Source organism: Zea mays, chromosome 4, assembly GCF_902167145.1.
Source record: "Zea mays cultivar B73 chromosome 4, Zm-B73-REFERENCE-NAM-5.0, whole genome shotgun sequence".
NCBI classification, from domain to species: Eukaryota; Viridiplantae; Streptophyta; class Magnoliopsida; order Poales; family Poaceae; genus Zea; species Zea mays.
The window spans coordinates 197,339,576-197,360,511 of NC_050099.1; the positions used below are offsets into that span (position 1 = coordinate 197,339,576).

At 48.4% G+C, this 20,936-nt stretch overlaps 1 protein-coding gene across 1 annotated transcript in view; it reads left to right on the forward strand.

The window, feature by feature from the left end:
* The first annotated feature begins 1,517 nt into the window (after positions 1-1,517).
* Positions 1,518-20,936, forward strand: part of LOC103654391 (transportin MOS14) — a 32,527-nt gene continuing 13,108 nt past the window's right edge. The window contains exons 1-8 of the mRNA XM_008681233.4: positions 1,518-2,678; positions 2,766-2,849; positions 2,962-3,021; positions 12,420-12,548; positions 12,924-12,985; positions 13,114-13,170; positions 19,700-19,820; positions 20,205-20,336. Of these exons, the coding sequence (XP_008679455.1) occupies positions 2,019-2,678; positions 2,766-2,849; positions 2,962-3,021; positions 12,420-12,548; positions 12,924-12,985; positions 13,114-13,170; positions 19,700-19,820; positions 20,205-20,336 (1,305 nt within the window). The 5' untranslated portion in view covers positions 1,518-2,018. The remainder of the gene's footprint in view (positions 2,679-2,765; positions 2,850-2,961; positions 3,022-12,419; positions 12,549-12,923; positions 12,986-13,113; positions 13,171-19,699; positions 19,821-20,204; positions 20,337-20,936) is intronic.

The window sequence follows — 20,936 nt, forward strand, 5'->3', positions numbered from 1 at the left end:
GGCCCATGGCGTTTCGGTTGGAAGCTCGATAGTGGAGACGATGAGGAGCGTCCGAGAGGAGCCGAAAGCGGAGCACCACTTGCGCGTGGAGAAGGGCCGCGACTCTCTACGGAGTTACTCCACCGTGGTGCTTGGCCCTAGCCTGGGCTTCTCTTTGTGTAGGGGCACCAACGAGGATTAGTTGGGACCTTGCGTGGTTCCGGATACCTCGGTAAAAATACCAGCGTCATCCACGAGAGTTTGCATCTCTACCTTGCTCTTTACCTTTCGCATTTATATTAAGTATTTAAGTTTTATTCTCACCTTTCTAGTTATATTATTTAATGTTGAAACTTAAGCTTTACGGTAGAGATAACAACACTTAGACAAAACCTAGTTTGCACATTCTAAATTGTTTATTTGTATAGGTTTTGCTCTAGGGATTTAATTGTGGCCAAGTTTAGAGATAATTTTTAGAAGTCCTTATTCACACCACCTCTTATACGTTATCGTTTCCTTTAGTTATCATCCCAAAAGAAAAATCATGATGCAAACTAGCCCTAAGGCTGCCTCCAACAGCTCCCTCCCGCCCGCTCCATGACAGCATATGTGTGTGTGTGTGGGGGGGGGGGGCTCGCGCGCCCTTGCGGGTGGTTGAGCACCTTTGCACCCATATACTTGGGGAGGTCTAATCTCTCCCTATTTCGTTAATCAATACTTTAACTGCAAAATTAATTTCTTTTTAGTATAATTACCAGATAACAATGTGTATTATAATACTACAAATATGATAGTATTTTTTTAAAATTTCAAAAAATAATATATAATAACAAAAGACAAATAACTTAGTTAAAAAGTAGAGGAGAGCTGAATAGAGAGAATGATTGAAGAGGAGAAGAAATAGGAGAAAGAATAGTTGAGGAGGAGGTATTTAAATATGAATAGAAAGTACAAATGTGAGGATTTGGGAGGGGAATGGTTGGAGATAGTCTAAGGCCCCGCTTGGTTCAACTAAACTTTAGTCCCTACCCTGTTTGGTTCTAGGGACTAAATAGATTCTAAACACCTTAAATGAAGTACACAAAGACTGAAATGCCCCTCTTCTTATTGTATGTGTAAGGTGCAAATTCTCTATGCAAGGCTAATTGGAGCAAATGATACCTTTTAGTCCCTTTTAGGACCCATGTGAGGGACTAGAGACTAAAGTCAATTAGTCTCTACTTTAGTCTTTCCGTTTGACAACAAATAGACTAAGACCCTGTTTGGGAGAGCTTCACTTCAAAATTTCAAGTCTATTTCAGCTTCTTCTATCCAAACAGGTCCAGCTCCATGAGCTAGCTTCAAACAAAAACTGAAACTATAGGCCAATTTCATGAAATTTTTGAAGCTCCTCAAAGGGTGGTTAAAAACACTATTTTCATACCTTCTCACGAAGTTGCACAAAAATCACCCACCATACTATTGGTTACATGACATTCTGATTCAAGTCTTTTTCTCCACCCGCTAATCATCAATAGTAATTAAGGAAACTCATACAAATTAATTGTATTATAGAAGTTGAGGTCTATGTGCAGGCCAAACACTCTTAAATTCCGCTTAATTAATCTATTGAGGCTGTTTCGTGGTGAAGCTGAAAAACTGAAACTGCAATTTTTGAAGTGAAACCCTCCCGAACAAGACCTAACCGAGACTAAGAAGATGTTTGATTTATAAGACTAATTTTAGTCTACTTATTTTATTCTATTTTAGTCTTTAAATTGTTAAATACGAAAACTAAAATTTTCAGTTTCGGTATCTAACAATTTAGAAACTAAAATAAAATAAAATAAAAGTATTAAAAATAAGTCACTACAAACCAAACATCCTTAAAAATATTACTCCTCTAACCGAACGGGGCTGAAAAAAAAAAATTCTAACATTCCGCCACTCGTCCGTGCGCGACTGCGTGCCACTCGGCCCAATCCCCTCCGTCCGGCCGTCCCCTGCCTCCCTCCCGGCCGCTTCCAAATCCACCCGCCATCCGTTCCGCCGTCGCCGCGATGGACGCCGCGGAGGCCTCGGAGGTGCAGGCGCGGCTGGCCGCGGCCGTGCACGCGCTCAACCACGACGCGCGTCCCGAGGCGCGCCTCGCCGCTAACCAATGGCTCCTCGCGCTGCAGCGGTCCCCGCAGGCGTGGGCAGTCGCCACCTCCCTCCTGGCCACCCCAGACCCGCTCCCGCCCGCCGATCTCCTCTTCTTCGCCGCGCAGATGCTCCGCCGGAAGATCCAGTCTCCGGGCCCCGCGCTCCTCGGGCTCGGCCTGGCGTCGCAGCTCCTCGATGCGCTGCTCCTGGCCGCGCGGCGGTTCTGCGCCGCCCCGGCACCGCGCCAGCTGCTCACGCAGATCTGCCTGGCGCTCGCCGCGTTGGCGCTCCGCGCCGAGGGCGGCGTCGACGGCCTCTTCGCGCGTATGCCGCACCTGCCGCCCCCCGCCGTGCTGGAGCTGCTCACCGTGCTCCCCGAGGAGGCTGCGCAGGACCAGGGCGGCGACACGGGGGTTGACGCCGCCGCGCGGTGCCGGTTTACGCGCGAGCTGCTCGCGCACGCGCCATCGGTGCTTGAGTTCCTCCACCGGCAATCCGAGAAGGCACCCGCCGATGACGACGGGGTTCCCCTCGACGAGCGCAACCGCAGAATCCTCCGGTGCCTACTGAGCTGGGTACGTAAGTACGCGCCCTGCACTTCGCTTCGCGCTCGGCTGCTTTCTTCTCTAGCGCGCTTGCTGACAAAAACGACAATGCCGTAGGTCCGCGTGAGGTGCTTCTCAGAGACGCCGGCAGCCTCGCTTGCCAGGCACCCACTTCTCACTTTTGCGTTCAACTCGCTGCAGGTGCGAACATTGCAGCCTCCGATTCCTTATAAGGGCTGAAAAGTGTACGTCAAGGAATTAGTTGTGCATTCACGTGCTCACGCGTTGTTTTGTTGTTGTGTGACCGATGAAGGTGTCCTTCTCGTTTGAGGTGGCCATAGAGGTTATGACTGAGCTTGTCAGCCAGCACCAAGTAAGCTTGTTTAGTGATGTCTACTGTTTGATTGTGGTACTGACTATTATTTACCACTTGAATTGTATTTTGGTAGCGAACCGTGATTTTAACCCTTGAATCAACTATTTGACTAATTCATAGACATTATTTCTTTTAACCTACACTTTGCAATGTTCAGAGCAACATCTAGATAGTTAGGTTTAACAACAACACAACAATAACAACAACAACAATAACAACAACAACGAAGTCTTTTATCCCAAGCAAGTTGGGGTAGGCTAGAATTAAAAACCCAATAGAACCCACATGTCATGATTCAGGGCAGGCATATGGATAACTTTTTTCCCTGCTCTCCTATTCAAGTCTAAATCTCTGGGTATATCCCATCCTTTCAAGTCTCCTTTTACTGCCTCTTTTCATGTCAACTTCGGTCTTGCTCTTCCTCTCTTCTTACTGTTGGCGCTCTGGAGGTATCCGTTGGACATGTCCAAACCATCTCAACCGATGTTGGACAAACTTTTCTTCAATTGGTGCTACTTCTAGCCTATTATATATATCATTATTCTGGATTCAGTCCCTTCTTGTATGGCCACAAATCTAACGCAACATACGCATTTCCGCAACAATTATTTGCTGAACATGTCGTCTTTTTGTAGGCCAACATTATGCACCATACAACATATCAGATCTCATTGCTGTTCTATAAAACTTGTCTTTTAGCTTCTATGGCACCCTCTTGCCTAGATAGTTAGGTTTATTTGCATTATATTTTTTATATGGTGTAATGGTTAATACGAGGAAGAATTGCAGTGATGGTCCTGTTCTCTACCATCTTTCTGGAAGCAGATGGGCACACCCTGCTTCAAATATCTTTAACTCATGCCAAATCAGTTGAATTAGGAGTATAAACAAACCGGTCTAGCCCCTTAGTTTGGGAGGCCTGGGTATAAACAAATCTAAGATGGCTTTGGCTCAGAAAAACTCAACCAGAAAGGCCCTGGACAGATTTTATGTTCAAGGTACATCCCAATGTCGAAGCTCTCTTCTCTGCCTCGGTCCACACTAAAGTAGGTGATGGCTCTAGAACCCTGTTTTGGTCTGATCGTTGGATTCATGGACAATCAATATCTGCCCTTGCCCCTTCTCTGGTCAGCCGTATTACAGGAAGAATCAAGAAAAGCAGATCTGTGCAGAAAGCCCTGGTAAACAATAGATGGGTAAATGACATATCTGGCAGCCTGTCAGCGCAGATTATCATCGATTTCTTTGTGATTTGGGACCTAGTACAAGGTTTTCAGTTACATCCAGGGACTCCTGATGTGCATCGATGGTTACCAACTGCATCTGGAGATTATACCACAAAATCAACATATGACCGTTTTATGGCTGGTTCAGTCACTTTTGAGCCGGCTACAAGAATTTGGAAAAGTTGCCCCCCCACGGTGTAAGTTCTTCATTTGGCTAGCTTCTCTAAATCGTTGTTGGACAACAGATAGATTAAGCAGACGAGGTCTTGAACATCCTGTAAGGTGCCCTATTTGTGACCAGCAGGAGGAAACAGCTCAGCATATCCTAGTGGCTTGTGTGTTTGCCAGGGACACTTGGTGGCAGACTCTGAACAAGGTGGGGTTGCATCGCTTGACTCCAGGATTGGCAACATCAACTTTTCAAGACTGGTGGAAAGAAGCTGAGTGCCAGGTGCCAAAAAAAATCAGAAAAGAGGATTTAATTCCTTGGTGATTCTTGTGGCATGGTGGCTATGGAAGCATAGAAATGAATGTGTGTTTGATGGAGCATCCCCCAACATCAGCATCATCATGCAACATATTCATGAGGATGTTGTTCTGTGGGGCTTGGCAGGGGCTAAAGATTTAATGAGGTTGTGGCCTTAGGTCCTTGGTGGGGCTGGGGGTTGTTTGGTACCCCTCTGTGCTGTTCTGCAGTTTGTGCAGTTTGTTTTTTTCTTCTTTTTCTGTCTAGGCCTTTTTATTGGCACCTTGTTCTGGGTCTATTTTAGATCTTTTTCTCCTTTTCTTAATATATAAGATGCACAGTTCTCCTGCGCGTTCGATAAAAAAATGCACATAAAACATTTACTGACACACTAGGGGAACTGCAGTGAGATTGTGAGAACCAAAGTACGGAATTCACTCATCATTTTCTTGGTCAAACCTAGGCAGTCATGATTTCCTTCAGCACTACCCAATCCTCAGGGACTCATTTATCTTATGTTCTAGGCATCAAGCAAAAAATCCATCCTCACTAGTCACATCAAGAACAAACATGTGCAACCTTTTGAGAGGTTTTCCTTCCCAATTTTCATCTCCGTACATATTTTTATTTCATTTCTCTTTTACACTATGTGATAAATTTCCTGTACATAAGCTCTGATCTTGCATATGCCAATTTATTGAAGTTCTATTTCTTTCACACACATTAGCTAATGCAAATTTTCTTCTTATATATGGTTGGTGGGACGTGGGATGAGGAACTCCAGTGCTATGAATGAAGTAGGCATTTTTTTTCTTATTCCACTGTGTATTGAGTCCCCAGAGTCTAGGAGTCATCTTGTTGAGTTTGCAATTATTGTTTTTTATTCTTGAAAAATGATTCCCTGCTTTTGTAGAAAGCATATAGGTTTGTTACATCTAGGTCTTCTGGGGATTCCAGCTCATGCAAGAGCTCAAACAAGCCTAACAAAAAGATTAAAGGACAAAGCCCGCTAAATCTAAGAGAGCCTAGCATTACTGCCGCAGCTAGCTTCAAAGAAGATCCACCAGCATAGGCACCTTGCCACAACTTGTGTATTCTTCCTCCATGAACGACTTAAACTTGGTTTGAATAGGTTTGCAGACATCAGCGATCCTCCTCCTTCAGTAGTTGACACCATTTGTCAAAGTTGCAAATAACGCTAGACGCTAGCCAGACATTAGGCCACCACCTAGCGCACAGTGGTTGTGCTATGGTCGCTAGATTGGTGAGGGATTGGAGAGGAGTATCGATGGACAGGAACGTCGGCCGGGGGCCTCTGCCCACGGCCGAGCAAGAGGAGGGTTTCTCCCTTCTAATTCTTGCCCACTTTATTTCTCATCCATTGATTACATAAATAGGCCAGCTGTTCGCCCCTATCTAGCTAGAGATCCTTATCTCCTTATCAGTTAGTAGTTGTTGGGAGTTTTAAGGCCAATTAGCCTTGTCCACAGCATTGCAAAACTGATTACAAAAATCCTCGCAAACCGACTAGCACCAAGACTGAATGAATTGGTTTCCCCAAATCAAAGTGCATTTATTAAGGGGCGATTCATCCAAGACAACTTCATGTTAGTACAACAGACATCTAGACTGTTTCATCAACAAAGATTATCCCGGCTACTCCTCAAACTTGACATCACCAAGGCCTTTGACTCTGTCTCCTGGCCTTTTTTAATTGAAGTCATGCAGCAGTTTGGGTTTGGACAGATCTGGAGGGACATGGTTTGTGGTCTCCTTGCTTCATCCACCACCCAAGTCATGCTCAACGGGTTTCCTGGACAGCAAATTCAGCATAGAAGAGGGCTTAGACAAGGGGACCCCCTTTCACCGATGCTATTCATATTGGTCATGGATGTCCTTGGACACCTATTTATAAAGGCAGAAGAGGCAGGTTTATTGCAGCAGCTAGCAGCAAGAAGACAGCTACACAGAGTTTCCATTTACGCAGATGATGTAGCCCTCTTCTTACACCCTACGGTGGATGAAATCTCCATCACTCTTGATATCTTGCAGCTATTTGGCAGTGCCTCTGGTCTGAAAAATAATGTGCAAAAATCCAATGTCTACCCCATACAGTGTTCAGAAGAAACTCTCTTGGAAGTCCAAAGTCTGCTACCGTGTGAGATCGCAGCTTTTCCTTGCAAATACTTGGGACTTCCTCTATCCTTGCATAAGCTGTCCAAGCAACATTTCCAGCCGTATGTTGATAAGTTTGCTGACCAACTTCCTAACTGGAAAGCTGATTTGATGACCAGAGCAGGCAGGAGAATACTAGTGCAACATGTACTCACAGGTATGACTGTGTATCTGGCAATGGCAATTGATATACCCCACTGGGCGGTTGATGCTATAGATAAAATAAGAAAGGGCTTTCTTTGGAGAGGAAGAAAATAAGCTAAAGGGGGACACTGTTTGGTGGCTTGGGGCAAGGTGTGTCGCCCACTTCAGCTTGGTGGACTGGGTATCTCTAGTCTACCGGAACTTGGATGGGCCCTCCGGATGCGATGGCTGTGGCTACAAAAAACCGACTCCAGAAGACCTTGGACAGGGCTTCCTATTCAGGTTCCAAGTAAAGCCAGAGCGTTCTTCAGTAAAGTCCTTGTCTCGATGGTAGGTAATGGACATAGTACCCTCTTCTGGTCTGATAACTGGTTGCAGGGTAAAAGCATCTCGATCATTGCCCCTAGCCTATTTTCCATAATCCCAAAGAGGGTAGCAAAAAGTAGAACGGTTCATGAGGCCTTGTTAAACAACAGATGGATTTATGATATTAGAGGCGGTCTTACTGTTGGAGTTCTGGCAGATTACTTTAAGCTCTGGGATTGTCTCTCTGGTTTTGAGTTGCACCCTCTCATTGAAGATAGACACATCTTTAGTATAGCCCCAGATGGAAAATATTCAGCGAAGGCAGCTTACAAGGGTCTCTTCCTGGGATCCTGTACATTTGGACACTATAAGCGGGTTTGGAAAACTTGGGCTCCATCAAAATGTCGTTTCTTCCTCTGGCTGGTGGCCCATAACAGGTGCTGGACTGCTGACAGATTAGCAAAAAGGGGGCTCAATCATCCTAGCAGCTGTCCACTGTGTGATCAAGAACCAGAAACTATTAACCACCTGCTGGTCTCATGTGTGTTTGCAAGGATTTTCTGGTATAATCTGCTCAGAAAGTTCGGGTTGGATAACTTAGCTCCCCAGCCGGGCCTGACTTCCTTCCTGGAATGGTGGGAGATAGCTTCTGAATCAGTTCAGGGAATGGTCAAGAAAGGTCTGAGTTCGCTGATCTCTTTGGGGGCCTGGACGATCTGGAATCACCGCAATAGATGCGTGTTTGATGGACAGACCCCCAGTCTCCCCTCTATCCTTCGGCAGACTGATGATGAGAGAAGACTTTGGGAGTTAGCTGGGGCCAAGGGTCTCTCATTCTTGGCAGCTTCTTTGACAAATGGCTGAACCCTACTGTTTCTATTTTAGTAGTTTTTTGAGTCTGGCATTCTTAGACTCTTTCACTTATGTGCGGTACTGGCCTCCGTAAGGAGCCAAATGTTGTAACCCTGGTCTACTATAGACCTTTTTTCCTCTTCTTAATATATTTTAAGGCGCAGTTCCCCTGCGCTTTCGAGAAAAAAAAACTACTAACTGATAACCTTCCTAGATAATCTCAACAAATCTCCTAGATAATCTCAACTAATCTCCTAGATAATCTCAACTAATCTTCTAATCTTATCTCTAACTATCCTTATCTAATTCCCCTTGGAGGGCCCATGGCTGCTGCTGCCGCAACCCCTCCGTGGGCCTTCTTAGGTCCTGACACTACAACCCCCCTGGACAAGCAGCTCGTCCTCGAGCTGCAGCATCCAACAAACGACCTGTAATGACCTAACCTATCACCGAAAAATGAATCTTTTACATCTCGACTCATCTTTTAATTATTCTAGATATACTGCAACTGCAAGCATCATCCTGTGTCCCAAGAAAACGTTGCACAACGAATAGGAGGGCGCGAGCTGGAACCACGGAGGTAAAGACACAACAGCCTTTGGAGGCGGACCCGTGGAGGCCAACGTTGGTGTTGCTTGCAGCAAGTGAACCTCGTGCAGTGCAGCCCCTCATGGTCCTGCGGCCACCAGTGTGCAAAGGGCGGTCTGGCTGGAGCAGATGGTGGCGAGGCCAGCAGACCCCCTTGTACGAAGGAGAGTAGTTGTGGTAGTTGCCCGATCGCCGCATATGAGGGCCATCGCCGTACGGAGCGTTGCAGAGGGGCGCCATGTCTTTCAGCCTTTTGTACGCGGAGGTGAACAACCACCACGTTGCTCGGGCGCGCTGATGCAGCTACGACTCCCCCGCAATGGAGCATCCCCATCATCTGCTTCACCCGCTGACGCGCTAGGAAACCGCATGCTGCAGCCTGCAGGTGAACGGTCGCCGCCGTCTGTCGTGGAGCAAGCACCCTCTCCTGGACATCGCTCTTGGGGTCAAGGGTAGCGGTGATGGCTGCCCCTGATGACGGGGGCGGCGTCGGCGATGAGGGCACGACAAACGTGGCAGCAGAAGTTGCCACTGCTGCGAGGGAACCCTTGCTGCTGGCACATGATCTTGAAATGTGGCCACGTGACCTCACGCTCGTCGCGTTCCAGCCGCCAGAACCATGTATGTGCGTGGCCGACGAGGTGATACGATGCCAGCCAGGCCTTGTCGGACCCCAGAGTGCGCTGGCTCCAGAAGAATTGCTCGCAGCCGTTGAACCACCCAGAGGGTCACCGTTGCCGTCGTAGATGGGGAAGGAGGGGGGTGCTGCAGTCGTCGACATGGTAGCAGCAGTGAGGGTCGACGCCAGGGGCTGGTACACCGGTCCTGGTATGGTTGTCCCTGGCGTCGTCAGCCATGCAACTGGTGATGAAGATGGCGCAACACAACTGGTAGGCATCGCCGCCCACGAAGATGTAGGTGCCAGAGCGGGCGACGATGGCTAGGCCTCTGGTGCTGGCGTGCTGCTGGAGAGCGCCATGTTGATTGCATTGAGCTTCGCAAACAAATCATCGAAGTACGCCTGGTCGGGAACCCAAGGACCCACAAGAGGTAGAGGTGCAGCCGTGGGCCACTCGTACTGCGTGACGTTGGTGTAGGGGTTCCAGTAGTAGAGGTAGCTGGTGATGCCGTCGACTAGGCCACGCCACGGCTTGGGCAGCGACGGGTCTTCCGACGCATACAACGGGGTTGCGCGCCCGGATGAGCCACTACCGCTCGACATCGGGTCCGGTTGGGTCTAGGCAACCAGCAGTGGCGCCCACAGCGTGGTGCGGAGGTGGCGTCCCGGCGGCACGGGGCGGAGGCGTCCCAACGGCGCGGAGGGTGACGCAACCTGCCAGTGTGGAGGTGGAGGCGGCGGCGGCGGACCCAGAGCGGCGAGGCCTCCGGCGTGGAAGTGGCCTGGCGGGGGGCGCTGAGTGGGTCGCCGGACTGCGCGCGAGGGATTGCGCGTCGGCGCTGGCGGGTCGGCTGTACGCGCGTTGGTTGAGGTGTGGTGGTGAGCGACGACGTAGATGTGGCGGAGATGTGGTGGCGGCTGCGTGTTGCGGGCGAACAACGTAGGAACAGACGCGGTGAAAGGGTGATGGGAAAAATTGGCTCTGAATACCAGGTGTTATGGTTGCTAGATCGGTGAGGGATTGGAGAGGAGTATCGATGGACAAGAACGTCGGCCGGGGGCCTCTGCCCACGGCCGAGTAAGAGGAGGATTTCTCCCTTCTAATTCTTGCCTACTTTATTTCTCATCCATTGATTACATAAATAAGTCAGCTGGCCGCCCCTATCTAGCTAGAGATATCTCCTTAAAACTCTCCTAAAAACTCTCAACAACTACTAACTGATAACCTTCCTAGATAATCTCAACTAATCTCCTAAATAATCTCAACTAATCTTCTAATCTTGTCTCTAACTATCCTTATCTAATTCCCCTGGGAGAGCCCATGCTGCTGCTGCCCCAGCCCCTCCGTGGGTCTTCTTAAGTTCTGACAGGTTGTTTGCTTTGGAGACTGGAAATCATGCGTGGCCCAAACACCTACCTAGCCATCAATTTCGAGTGCTTGGGGCTGGATCGACATGCCTGGGCGGGTGCTTCCAGGGCAGGCCATTATCCAAACTCCTCCAGAATGTTTAAACGTTAAACACATTTAAACATTGTACATTATTTATCAGCATAATATTAAGTTAATAACAAAAGAATACTTGAGCCATTCACATGCAATTATGACGAGCCCATTATACATTCAATTATGATGGCCCATTATACATTAAAAAGGCCCATTTGCCTCTCCCCTCACGAACCACACGATATTTTTTTTTCTTAAACGCGCAGGAGAGCTGCACATCATTAAATTAAGAGAAGGAGGGCAGACATACGAACCGCACGATATGGCCTGCCATTTCTTGCCCATTCAACTTATATGCAACTCACGATGCCCTATTCCTAGTACTGTACGGTACAACAAAGAGTAGTAGCCAGTCATCTTTCTTGGTCTCTCCTAATCTCATTGGCATCCTTCCTCCACATATGTTGGGTTGCTGGGTGGGATGCTGGCAGCGATGCAAGGAGACATGAGGGGTGGCAAGGATCAAGTGATGAGGTGCTTGAGTTCGGTTCTCCTTCTCTGCTGCCACGAGGGGCAACAGATTCCTTTGGGTAATCCTATCCGCCAGACCCTGTTTTCGTGAGCCTGTGCTCCTGGCCTCTCGCGTACGCTTATCTCTGCTCTCCCATCCATTTCGTGAGCCTGTGCTCCTGGTCTCTCCTAATCTCATTGGCATCCTCCCTCTCACCTTCGTATGTCTGCCCGCGCTGCTTGCTCCAGGCCACCTACCCATGCCAAACATTTAATTCAGTGCCAGGGCCTAAGCAATGCGCTGGGGCTCTGATTCACACTTAAGCGTGCCTAGGCATACGATTAAAAAGCATTTGGGAACACTGCCATTTGTGCACAGAAACCCAAATTCTGTAAAGGACTTCATCATCAACGTCAATAACATAGCCTTTTAGTCACAAGCAAGTTGGGTAGGCTAGAGTTGAAACCCAAAAAGATTTCACCAAAAAGAGAAAGAGAGAAAGTGGAGGGGAAAAAGCTTTTGAGAGCACTAAAAGGGAAAATGCATAATCACAGTTCGGGCACGTGGACTTCAGTTCACCATTAGTAAATAGTACTTTATGACCATAGTTCTCTGCTCCCAGAGATAGCCACGGAATCATGCAAATCCCTCATGCTAACTGTGACTCTATCACTTCCTTCTGTTTCTTTAAAACACTACCAGACAAAGCTATACAGGCTTGAAAAACACATGGTTGACCGTTTCAGGGATCCACAGAAGATGCAGTTTTTGTTTCCTTTCCGTTCCTTCTTTTTCAGAGTGAACCCTGTTAGTAATTCTCATTAAAGGCTAACCACAACCACAAGAACACTTTCAGCTTAAGGGGCATACTTTTTTCCCCAAAGCCACCACATTTTTTAGTTTCATACCCCCATAATGGTTGGTAGCATAAAAGATCCTCAATGACTTCTATTCCCACCCCCACCCCCACCCCCTGATTTTTTTGGGCTTCCTAACAACTAAAAAACAACTTTAACATATAATTCACTGGAAGTTGCTTGATGTGTGCTGCTATATGGTGGCAGGAATTACCTGAGGCCTTTCTGAGTAAGACACCTTATATAAGGGAGGCTCTTCTTCTACCAGCTTTAGCCAACAGAAATGAGAAAATTATTGCTGGTCTTGCCTGTTTGATGTGTGAAGTTGGCCAGGCGGTAAGATTTTTCATTATATACTTTTCTTTCAGTCTACTTATCATACATGTCTTTTTTACAAGCAAAATCAGAAAACATATTAATATTGTGTTGGGACGAGCTTTTGACTTTTCATATAATTCAATTAATTGAAATGTAATAACTAAGAATTGGCTGTTTCGAGGTAGTCGATAAGATGACCATGTAGAACACACCAATGCAATGAGCTAGTGCGTTGTTATATGTAAAATGGTTCTACAATCAGCAGAAGGGCAGAAAGTCTTGAGCGGAGTTATAATATGAAATAGTGTATTAACGCATTTTCAAAAGTTGATTTTCTTTTCTCATTGGTTCGAATCTATTAAACTTGACCTGATAGATGTTCAACTTTCTTAGGCACCTGCTTTGGTTGCAGAAGGGGGTAGCCAAGCACTTGCTCTCACCGATGGACTTTTGAGGTCAATTTATTGCATTGTTTATGTGGTACTTTTCCTTTAGTTTAATGTTAACTTTCATGGTTTCCAAATAATTTTACACTGCAGTTTATTTTTACCACATTATGTGAAGTGCTCCACCTCAACTGCAGATGTGTAGCTTTTACCAGTGAAGATTGGGAAATTGCAGAGTCAACCCTGCAATTTTGGTAATGATGCTTACCTTTCACCTTTATTTTCATGTACGAAAAGCTCATTCACAATATCATGTAACAATTAGTCCATGTACTTCGGGAGCAAATCATGGGCTTCTTTTCTTGGTTTGTATTGAGGTGGCATCAGTGTTTTGTCTGTGTGCACTAATTTAGGATGTGGTGGGTTAGTGTAGGGGTGGATATCGAGCCAGCTCGACTCGTTATGGCTCGTTACTATAACGAGCCAGCTCGGCTCGGCTCGGCTCGTTAGGAAGCTCGAGCTAGCTCGTTAGGCTCGCGAGCCACGCAACTAAATACAAAAATCTATATACATAAATATATATATAACCAAAAAATCATATTTTAAGTGTTTAACACTGCAAACTCAAAACCTTTATAGTATTATTATCATATCATCGTCCTAGCGCTTCTAACTTTTAATATTAAATTAAATAACCAAATATATATTAACTTACATATTTATAAACCCTTATTATAATAAGATAGCAACAAGCATCATTATAAAGCAATTTATCATCCATTCTACAAACATGTAGCATTTCATTGCACAACACTAACATCGTATGCTGCTAGAAACAAAGTTCACAAAACCATAACCAATAATCAAATATTAAATATGCAATGTAGGTATATAGCCATATAATAATGCAGATATTTAAGCACATGGCACGTCCACACATGTCCATATCACAGATCATAACTACGAGAAAACAAGACTATGAGAGATGAGACGACATCAACGACTAGACAAACTTGTGTTGTGGCTTAGCTCGTTTGGCTCACGAGCTAACCCGAGCTGGCTCATTAGAGAACCGAGCTAGAATGTTAGCTTGGCTCGCTACAAAATTAAAACGAACCGAGTCGAGCCGAGTTACTAACGAGCCGAGTCGAGCGAGTTATCGAGCCACGAGTATTTCGTCCAGCCCTAGGTTAGTGACTGGTTAGCATCTCTGACATGATTGTAAGGATCCAATAGGCCTATGTGTGGCACAAGGAACATGTCTTCAACTGATGTATCCTGACAAACTTGCTTGGAAAATGTATCTTTTTACTAGTTTTTAATGCCCCACTATAAAATAGCTGTGTCTGACCTTTCAAGTGTCAAGGGCGTCGGCCCCTAGGGTAGCTGGCCCTCGACTACGGAGATTGTAGTCTCTGTCCGTCTTCTTTGGCGAGGTTAATCACCTCTGCCGCATGCTTGTTAGAAATTGGGAAGAGGGGATTAAACAAGTAACAAATTACTTGCTTATTCCTTGCTGCCATGCGGCTTACATATAGCCCTGTTGCTAACCAACTCTTCCTAAAAACACTCATCTAATCTTGGACTTATCTAACTAACTAACTCTCCTCAATTCTCTCATCTAAATCTTATTCTCTGGACTTATCCAAACCGACTCCTAACCAGCCCCTGGCTGTTGGCACCCCCTTATGGTCTGTGCGCTCGGCCGCCCTGCGCACGTCGCGGGCGCGCCTGAGTCTGCTGTAGGTCTGGCCCCACATGACATCTCTCTCCCCCTCGAGACCCAGCTCGTCCTCGAGCTGAAAGTCAGGGTACTTATCATGGAATGAGTCCAAGTCCTCCCATGTTGTTGATGCCGCAGATTGGCCCTTCCAATGGACTAGCACTTGACGGACGCCTCGAGCCATGCGGGCGCGTACGACCTGGTCTGGTTTCGACCCTACTGCGCCATGATGAATGTTGGGCAGCGGTGGCGGAGCTGCTGGAGGGGCGCCCACCCACTTCTTCAATAGGCCCACATGAAAGACGTCGTGGAGCTTGGCGCGAGGTGGGAGCTCCAGACGAACAACAACGTCGTTGATGAGCTCGGAGATGCGGTAGGGCCCGAAGTACCTTGGCTACAACTTGCCTTGGATCGTCGGTGACAGGGAGGCAACTGGGCGGTGTCAAAGGCGGAGCAGGACCCAGTCTCCCCCTTCATAGGAGACCTGGCGGTGGTGTTTGTCATAGTGGAGCTTCTGAACATCTTGTGCTTGCTCCAGTCTGTACCACACATCGGCCAAGAACTCTTCCCGTTCTTCCATCGTCTTGGCCACAACGGCCACTCGCGTATCTCCAGGCTCGTACGACCTGATGGACGGAGGATCCCGACCATAGACCACCCTAAAGGGCGTATCTCGTAGGGACAACTGGTAGGCAGTGTTGTACGTGTACTCAGCCCATGGTAACCATCGGAGCCAATGGTGGGGACGATCACCTGTAAAACAGCGGAGGTACATTGTAATAACACGGTTAGCAGCCTCCGTCTGGCTATCAGACTGTGGATGGAATACCGACGTCATGTGCAGCTTGGCACCCATCAGGCGCATCAACTCCTTCCAGAACGTCGAGGTGTACACGGGATCCCGATCGGACACCATGGACTGCGGCATCCCGTGGAGGCGGTCAATGTCGGTAAGAACGCCTGGGCCACTGATTCTGCTGAATATGGATGGGCGAGTGGAATGAAGTGGCAGTACTTGCTGAAGCGATCCACCACCGTGAGGATGACCGACTTGCCTCGAACGCGTGGCAGCGCTTCCACGAAGTCAAGGCCAATGTCCGCCCAGACAGTTGTTGGGACGGGTAGCGGAAGGAGGCCCGCTGGATGTAGGTGCTCCGATTTGTACCTTTGGCATGTGGCGCAGGCGCGCACAAAATCCTGAACGACGCGACACATGTCGGGGAAGTGAAAGTCTCGGCGAAGACGATGCAAGGTGCGCTGCACCCCTTTGTGGTCGTCCTCATGTACTGTCGCCACCAGCTCCTGCAGGAGCGGCGATGTTGGTGGCACGTACAGCCGGCCGTTGTAGGTCACCAAGTCGTCGGTGAGAGCCCATGGGACTGATTGAGATCCAGCAGCCAACTCCTCGTGGAGGGCTACCAGTGCCGGATCGGAGGCCTAAACGTCGTGGAGATGTGTGATGAAGTCGAAGTGCGGTGCAGAGACAGCGAGAACCGCACCACCGTTAGCCTCAGTGTCGCGGCGGGAGAGGGCATCCACCACCGTGTTGAGGGTGCCCGATTTATATTCGACGGTGAAGTCGAAGCCGAGGAGCTTGCCGACCCAATGATGCTGCGGGATCATGGCGAGCCGTTGATCAAGTAGAAATTTAAGGCTGTAGTGGTCTGTTCACACCATGAAACGCCGACCCACATGTACGACCGCCAATGTCGAACGGCTTGCACAAGGCCGATGAGTTCCCGCTCATAGGCAGCCAGGGATCGGTGCCGGGGAGCCATCGACCGGCTGAAGTATGCAATGGGGTGCTTGTCCTGGGTCAATACCGCCCCAAAGCCGTAGGTTGATGCGTCACACTCCACCACGAACGGGCGCGTGAAGTCGGGAAGCGCCAAGACTGGAGCGGAGGTCACCTCGACTTTGAAGGCCTGGAAAGCCACGACGACGTCGTCGTTCCACGTGAAGTCGTTCTTCTTCAACAACGCGGTTAGTGGGGCCGCAATCCTGTCGTAGTCGTGGACGAACTTGCGGTAGTAGCCCGCAAGACCCAAGAACCCCCGTACAACCCGCGTGGACCGGGGTTTGGGCCAATCAGCCACCGCCTGCACCTTGGCGGGATCCATGGCGACGCCGGTGTCGGAGATGACGTGCCCTAGATATGCGATGGAGCGTTCACCGAACGCGCAATTGGAGTGCTTGGCGAAGAGGAGGTGCTGTTGCAGCACAATGAGGACGACCCGAAGGTGTCGCAGATGGTCCGCCCATGACACACTATAGATCAAAATGTCGTCAAAAAATACCAGCACGAAATGGCGCAGGAACGACCGTAGTACATCATTCGTTAATGCCTGGAACGTCACCGGCGCATTGCACATGCCGAACGACATCACTAGAAATTCGTAGAAGTCGTCGTGGGTACGGAACGCCGTCTTGTTGATGTCAGCTAGACGCATGCGGACTTGATGATAGCTCGAGTGCAGGTCGAGTTTGGTGAAGAACTTGGCGCTGTGGAGTTCATCGAGGAGCTCGTCCATGACGGGGATGGGAAAAGCATCCTTGACAGTGATGGCGTTCAAGGCGCGGTAATCGACGCAGAACCTCCACGAGCCATCTGGTTTCTTGACGAGGAGGATGGGTGAGGAGAACGTCGAGGAGCTCCGACGAACGAGCCCTTGCTCGAGCATGGTGGTGCACTGTCGTTCCAGCTCGTCCTTGTGGGACGCTGGGTAGCGGTAGGGGCGCACCGCGACCGGCTCCGAGCCGTGGACGAGAGTGATGCCGTGGTCGCGGGAGTGTATCGGTGGGAGCCCCTACGGTTTGGAGAAGACGCCGGTGAAGGACGCGAGTAGCTCGTCCAGTAAGGATGGTGACACCGATGTGGTGCGAAGTGTGGGCGCCACCGACCCCTGGACGCCCTACCAGCAGATTGGCTGGCCTTGCCGATAGAACGTCAGTTTCCGAGCGCCAAAATCCCAGAGGACTGTCCTCAACGTAGCCAGCCGCCAGCGAGTGCCCAACACCATGTCGAAACCTGCAAGGGGCATCACAAACAAATCGGCATGGAAGGTTGTGCCGTGGATAGTGAATTCGGCCTGCCGGAGGACGCCCACGCTGGTGACACATTCGCCACAGTCGCCGTAAGTCGCGGTCGACTTTGGAGAGGCAGGCCGGTACGTCTGGCTGCAAACTCGGAGATGAAGTCATGGGTCGACCCGGAGTCGAGGAGTGCCAGAAGAGGGGAGGTTCCCAACTTGACGGCGACCTGCATTGTGTCACTGAAGCAGACGCCTGCCAGTGCATGCAGGGAGAAGACAAGAGTCTCCGCCTTAGTGGTGTCGTTGCCGTCGTCGATGTCCACGCCATGGACGTAGAAGAGTCGCTTCCAGGTGCGGCTGTGCCCCCGCGTATATTTCTCGTCGCAGTTGAAGCACAGGCCCAAACGGCGGCGCTCCTCCTGCTCCGGTCGTGACAGACGCTTCACCGGCTGCCCGACCACCGTGGCAGGTGGTTTAGCCGCCCGGTCTGCTGTGGCCGCAGGGAGGGGAGGCGCGGTGGAGGGGTCGATAGAATGTCGCGGCGCGTAGCATTGGTGGAGGCCGGCGTGGACAACTCCATTTGCTTGATCTGCCGCGCCAGACTCATGGCGACCGCGAGCGATTGCGGATTGTGGATGTGCACAACGTGGCTGAGGGGAGGCACCAGCCAGCCCGTGAATAGTTGTACCCTCTGGATCTCCTGCAGTGGCCCGACACAAGGTAGAAGAGCCTGTAAACGGTCCTGGTATTCGGTGACCGTACCTGTGCGCCGGCAGTCGGCGAGTTCAAACAACGGGGCGGAATGGAGCGGCGGCCCGTAGCGGAGGTTGAGGAGGTTCTTGAAACGGCGCCATGTGGGAATGCCGCCCTCGTCCTATTGGATTTGGATTTACCACATCTAAGCGCCTTCCTCCAAGTTGTATGAGGCCATCCAAACCTTTTCATCCTCCATGATGCGCTGCTGATGAAAGTACGATTCACAACGGTTGATGAAGATGAGAGGGTCGGACTTGCCGTCGTAATGGGGAAAATCCATTTTTTGGAGCCGAGGCGGACGATTAGTATGGTGGTGTTCGTCCGTGTTCGAGCGAGGCCCGTTGGAGGACGATGATGAATGATCGGCCAGGGCTTGGATTGCTGCAGCATTGGCCTGGACAGCGGACTGTAGTGTCTGCATGTTGGCCATGAGTGTTTCCAAGGTGGACTTGAGGTCGTCCCCCATGGTACCGGTGGCGGGCGGCAATGTCGCCGAGGCGGCGGATGGTGGAGAGTGGCGGCGGCTGGTGGTGGCGAGGAGGTGCGAGCGGAGGAGGATCGCTGGGATCCCAGCGTTTCCAAGTTGTCAAGGGCGTCGGCCCCTAGGGTAGCTGGCGCTCGACTACGGAGATTGTAGTCTCGGTCCGTCTTCTCCGTTGAGGTTAATCACCTTTGCCGCAGGCTTGTTAGAAACTAGGAAGAGGGGATTAAACAGGTAACAAATTACTTGCTTATTCCTTGCTGCCATGCGGCTTACATATAGCCCCGTTGCTAACCAACTCTTCCTAAAAACACTCATCTAATCTTGGACTTATCTAACTAACTAACTAACTCTCCTCAATTCTCTCATTTAAATCTTATTCTTTGGACTTATCCAAACCGATTCCTAATCAGCCCCTGGCTGTTGGCACCCCCTTGTGTTCTCTGCGCTCGGCCGCCCTGCGCATGTTGCAGGCGCGCCTGAGTCTGCTGTAGGTCTGGCCCCACATGACATGAAGTTAAAACACACCGTACTCCTAGCTGTCAGCTGTGTTCACCTGTTCAACTGCTCATTCTGATATTTCACTCAATGCAGTTCCGTCGTGGTTAACACCTGTATAATAATAATTACTATATGCCTATCATTGATAAGGCGTGCATGCTACAATATTTAAGTGTGTAAATTCGAACATTTTCTATATTTCTATTCCCCTGAAGTGAAGTTGAGTTCTCATGGTATTAATGTGCGTGTTTGGGATATAATTTAATACTTTCTATGTTTAAACTTTGCAGGTGTAGTTTGGCACATTTCATTCTTGGTATTGATGTGAAGTCAGCCAAAAGAAATGTGGTACAAGAGTTGTTTGTGCCTGTGTTTTCTTCGCTGCTGGATGCTCTTTTATTTCGTGCTCAGGTTTGTCTGTTTTACCTTTATGTAGGATCATTATATGTGTATTGGCTATTCTCTTCCAGATAGCTTGACTCTCATGTATATTTGATTAAACCTAATACTGGTATTGGTTTATTTTAATCTGCTCTCTATAAAGTTGCATATTTATTTTATTTGTCATAATCAAGCAACCCACTGAAGCTGATTATCTTACGAATTCCGACTTTGCTTTGTAACCGTACTTCATGTATTGTATTTCCTTTTAACAAAACTAGCAATTGTTTATCAAAAAAGGAAAAAAAACTAGCAATTGTGCATTGTCCTTTTTTCCCCTTATATCTAACTGTAGAACAAAGGTTTTGTAAATCCACTTGTCTTCTTATGCTTTGACATTCTGCCCATTCATAGATGGACACTGATGAGCATGGTTCTGATGGAGCACCTTGTATACCTGAGAGACTAACACAGTTCAGGATGAATTTGGAGGAGCTCCTCGTTGATATTTGTTTGCTTCTGGGTGCCCCTGCATATATAAACAGGGTACATATTGTTTGCTGAATGGTTGCTTATGATTCACCCCTATGCCCACAATTATTACATGTTTATGGTTTAAGAAATGTTCAAACATACTTCTTAACCTTCTGTTACTTAGAACTCTTATTTGCATTAGTGTGATGTTGGAACGCTAAGTATGATTTGTTTATGGATCCAAGAAATGCTCATTGTTTACGAAAAGTGGTCAGTCCTTTGCATGATAGATTTTAGGAATAAGCGACTTATAGGGTGTTTGGTTTGAGGAATCAGCTAGTCCATCATCTTCTTACTCCTCATTTTTTGTTTGGTTTATGAAATAGAATGAGTGGATCTATCACCACCTCATCCCTCATAGTTAGTTAGTACTAATATGAGGAATATAGTCATCCCACCAAATTTGAGGAATAGACTCATTATGCACTACCTTATTTTGTATGTTTTGATTCCTCAAACCAAACACCCCCTTAGCGAACGACCAAACGTAAGCTAAGGAAAAGGCGCATAATTTATATAGTCAAGAATGAAGAGAGATTAAGTTGCTAAAGATCAATTGTTCCAAACCTTCTTGCGGTTCTCTGCAAGAAACTGACATTTTTATGTCAATTA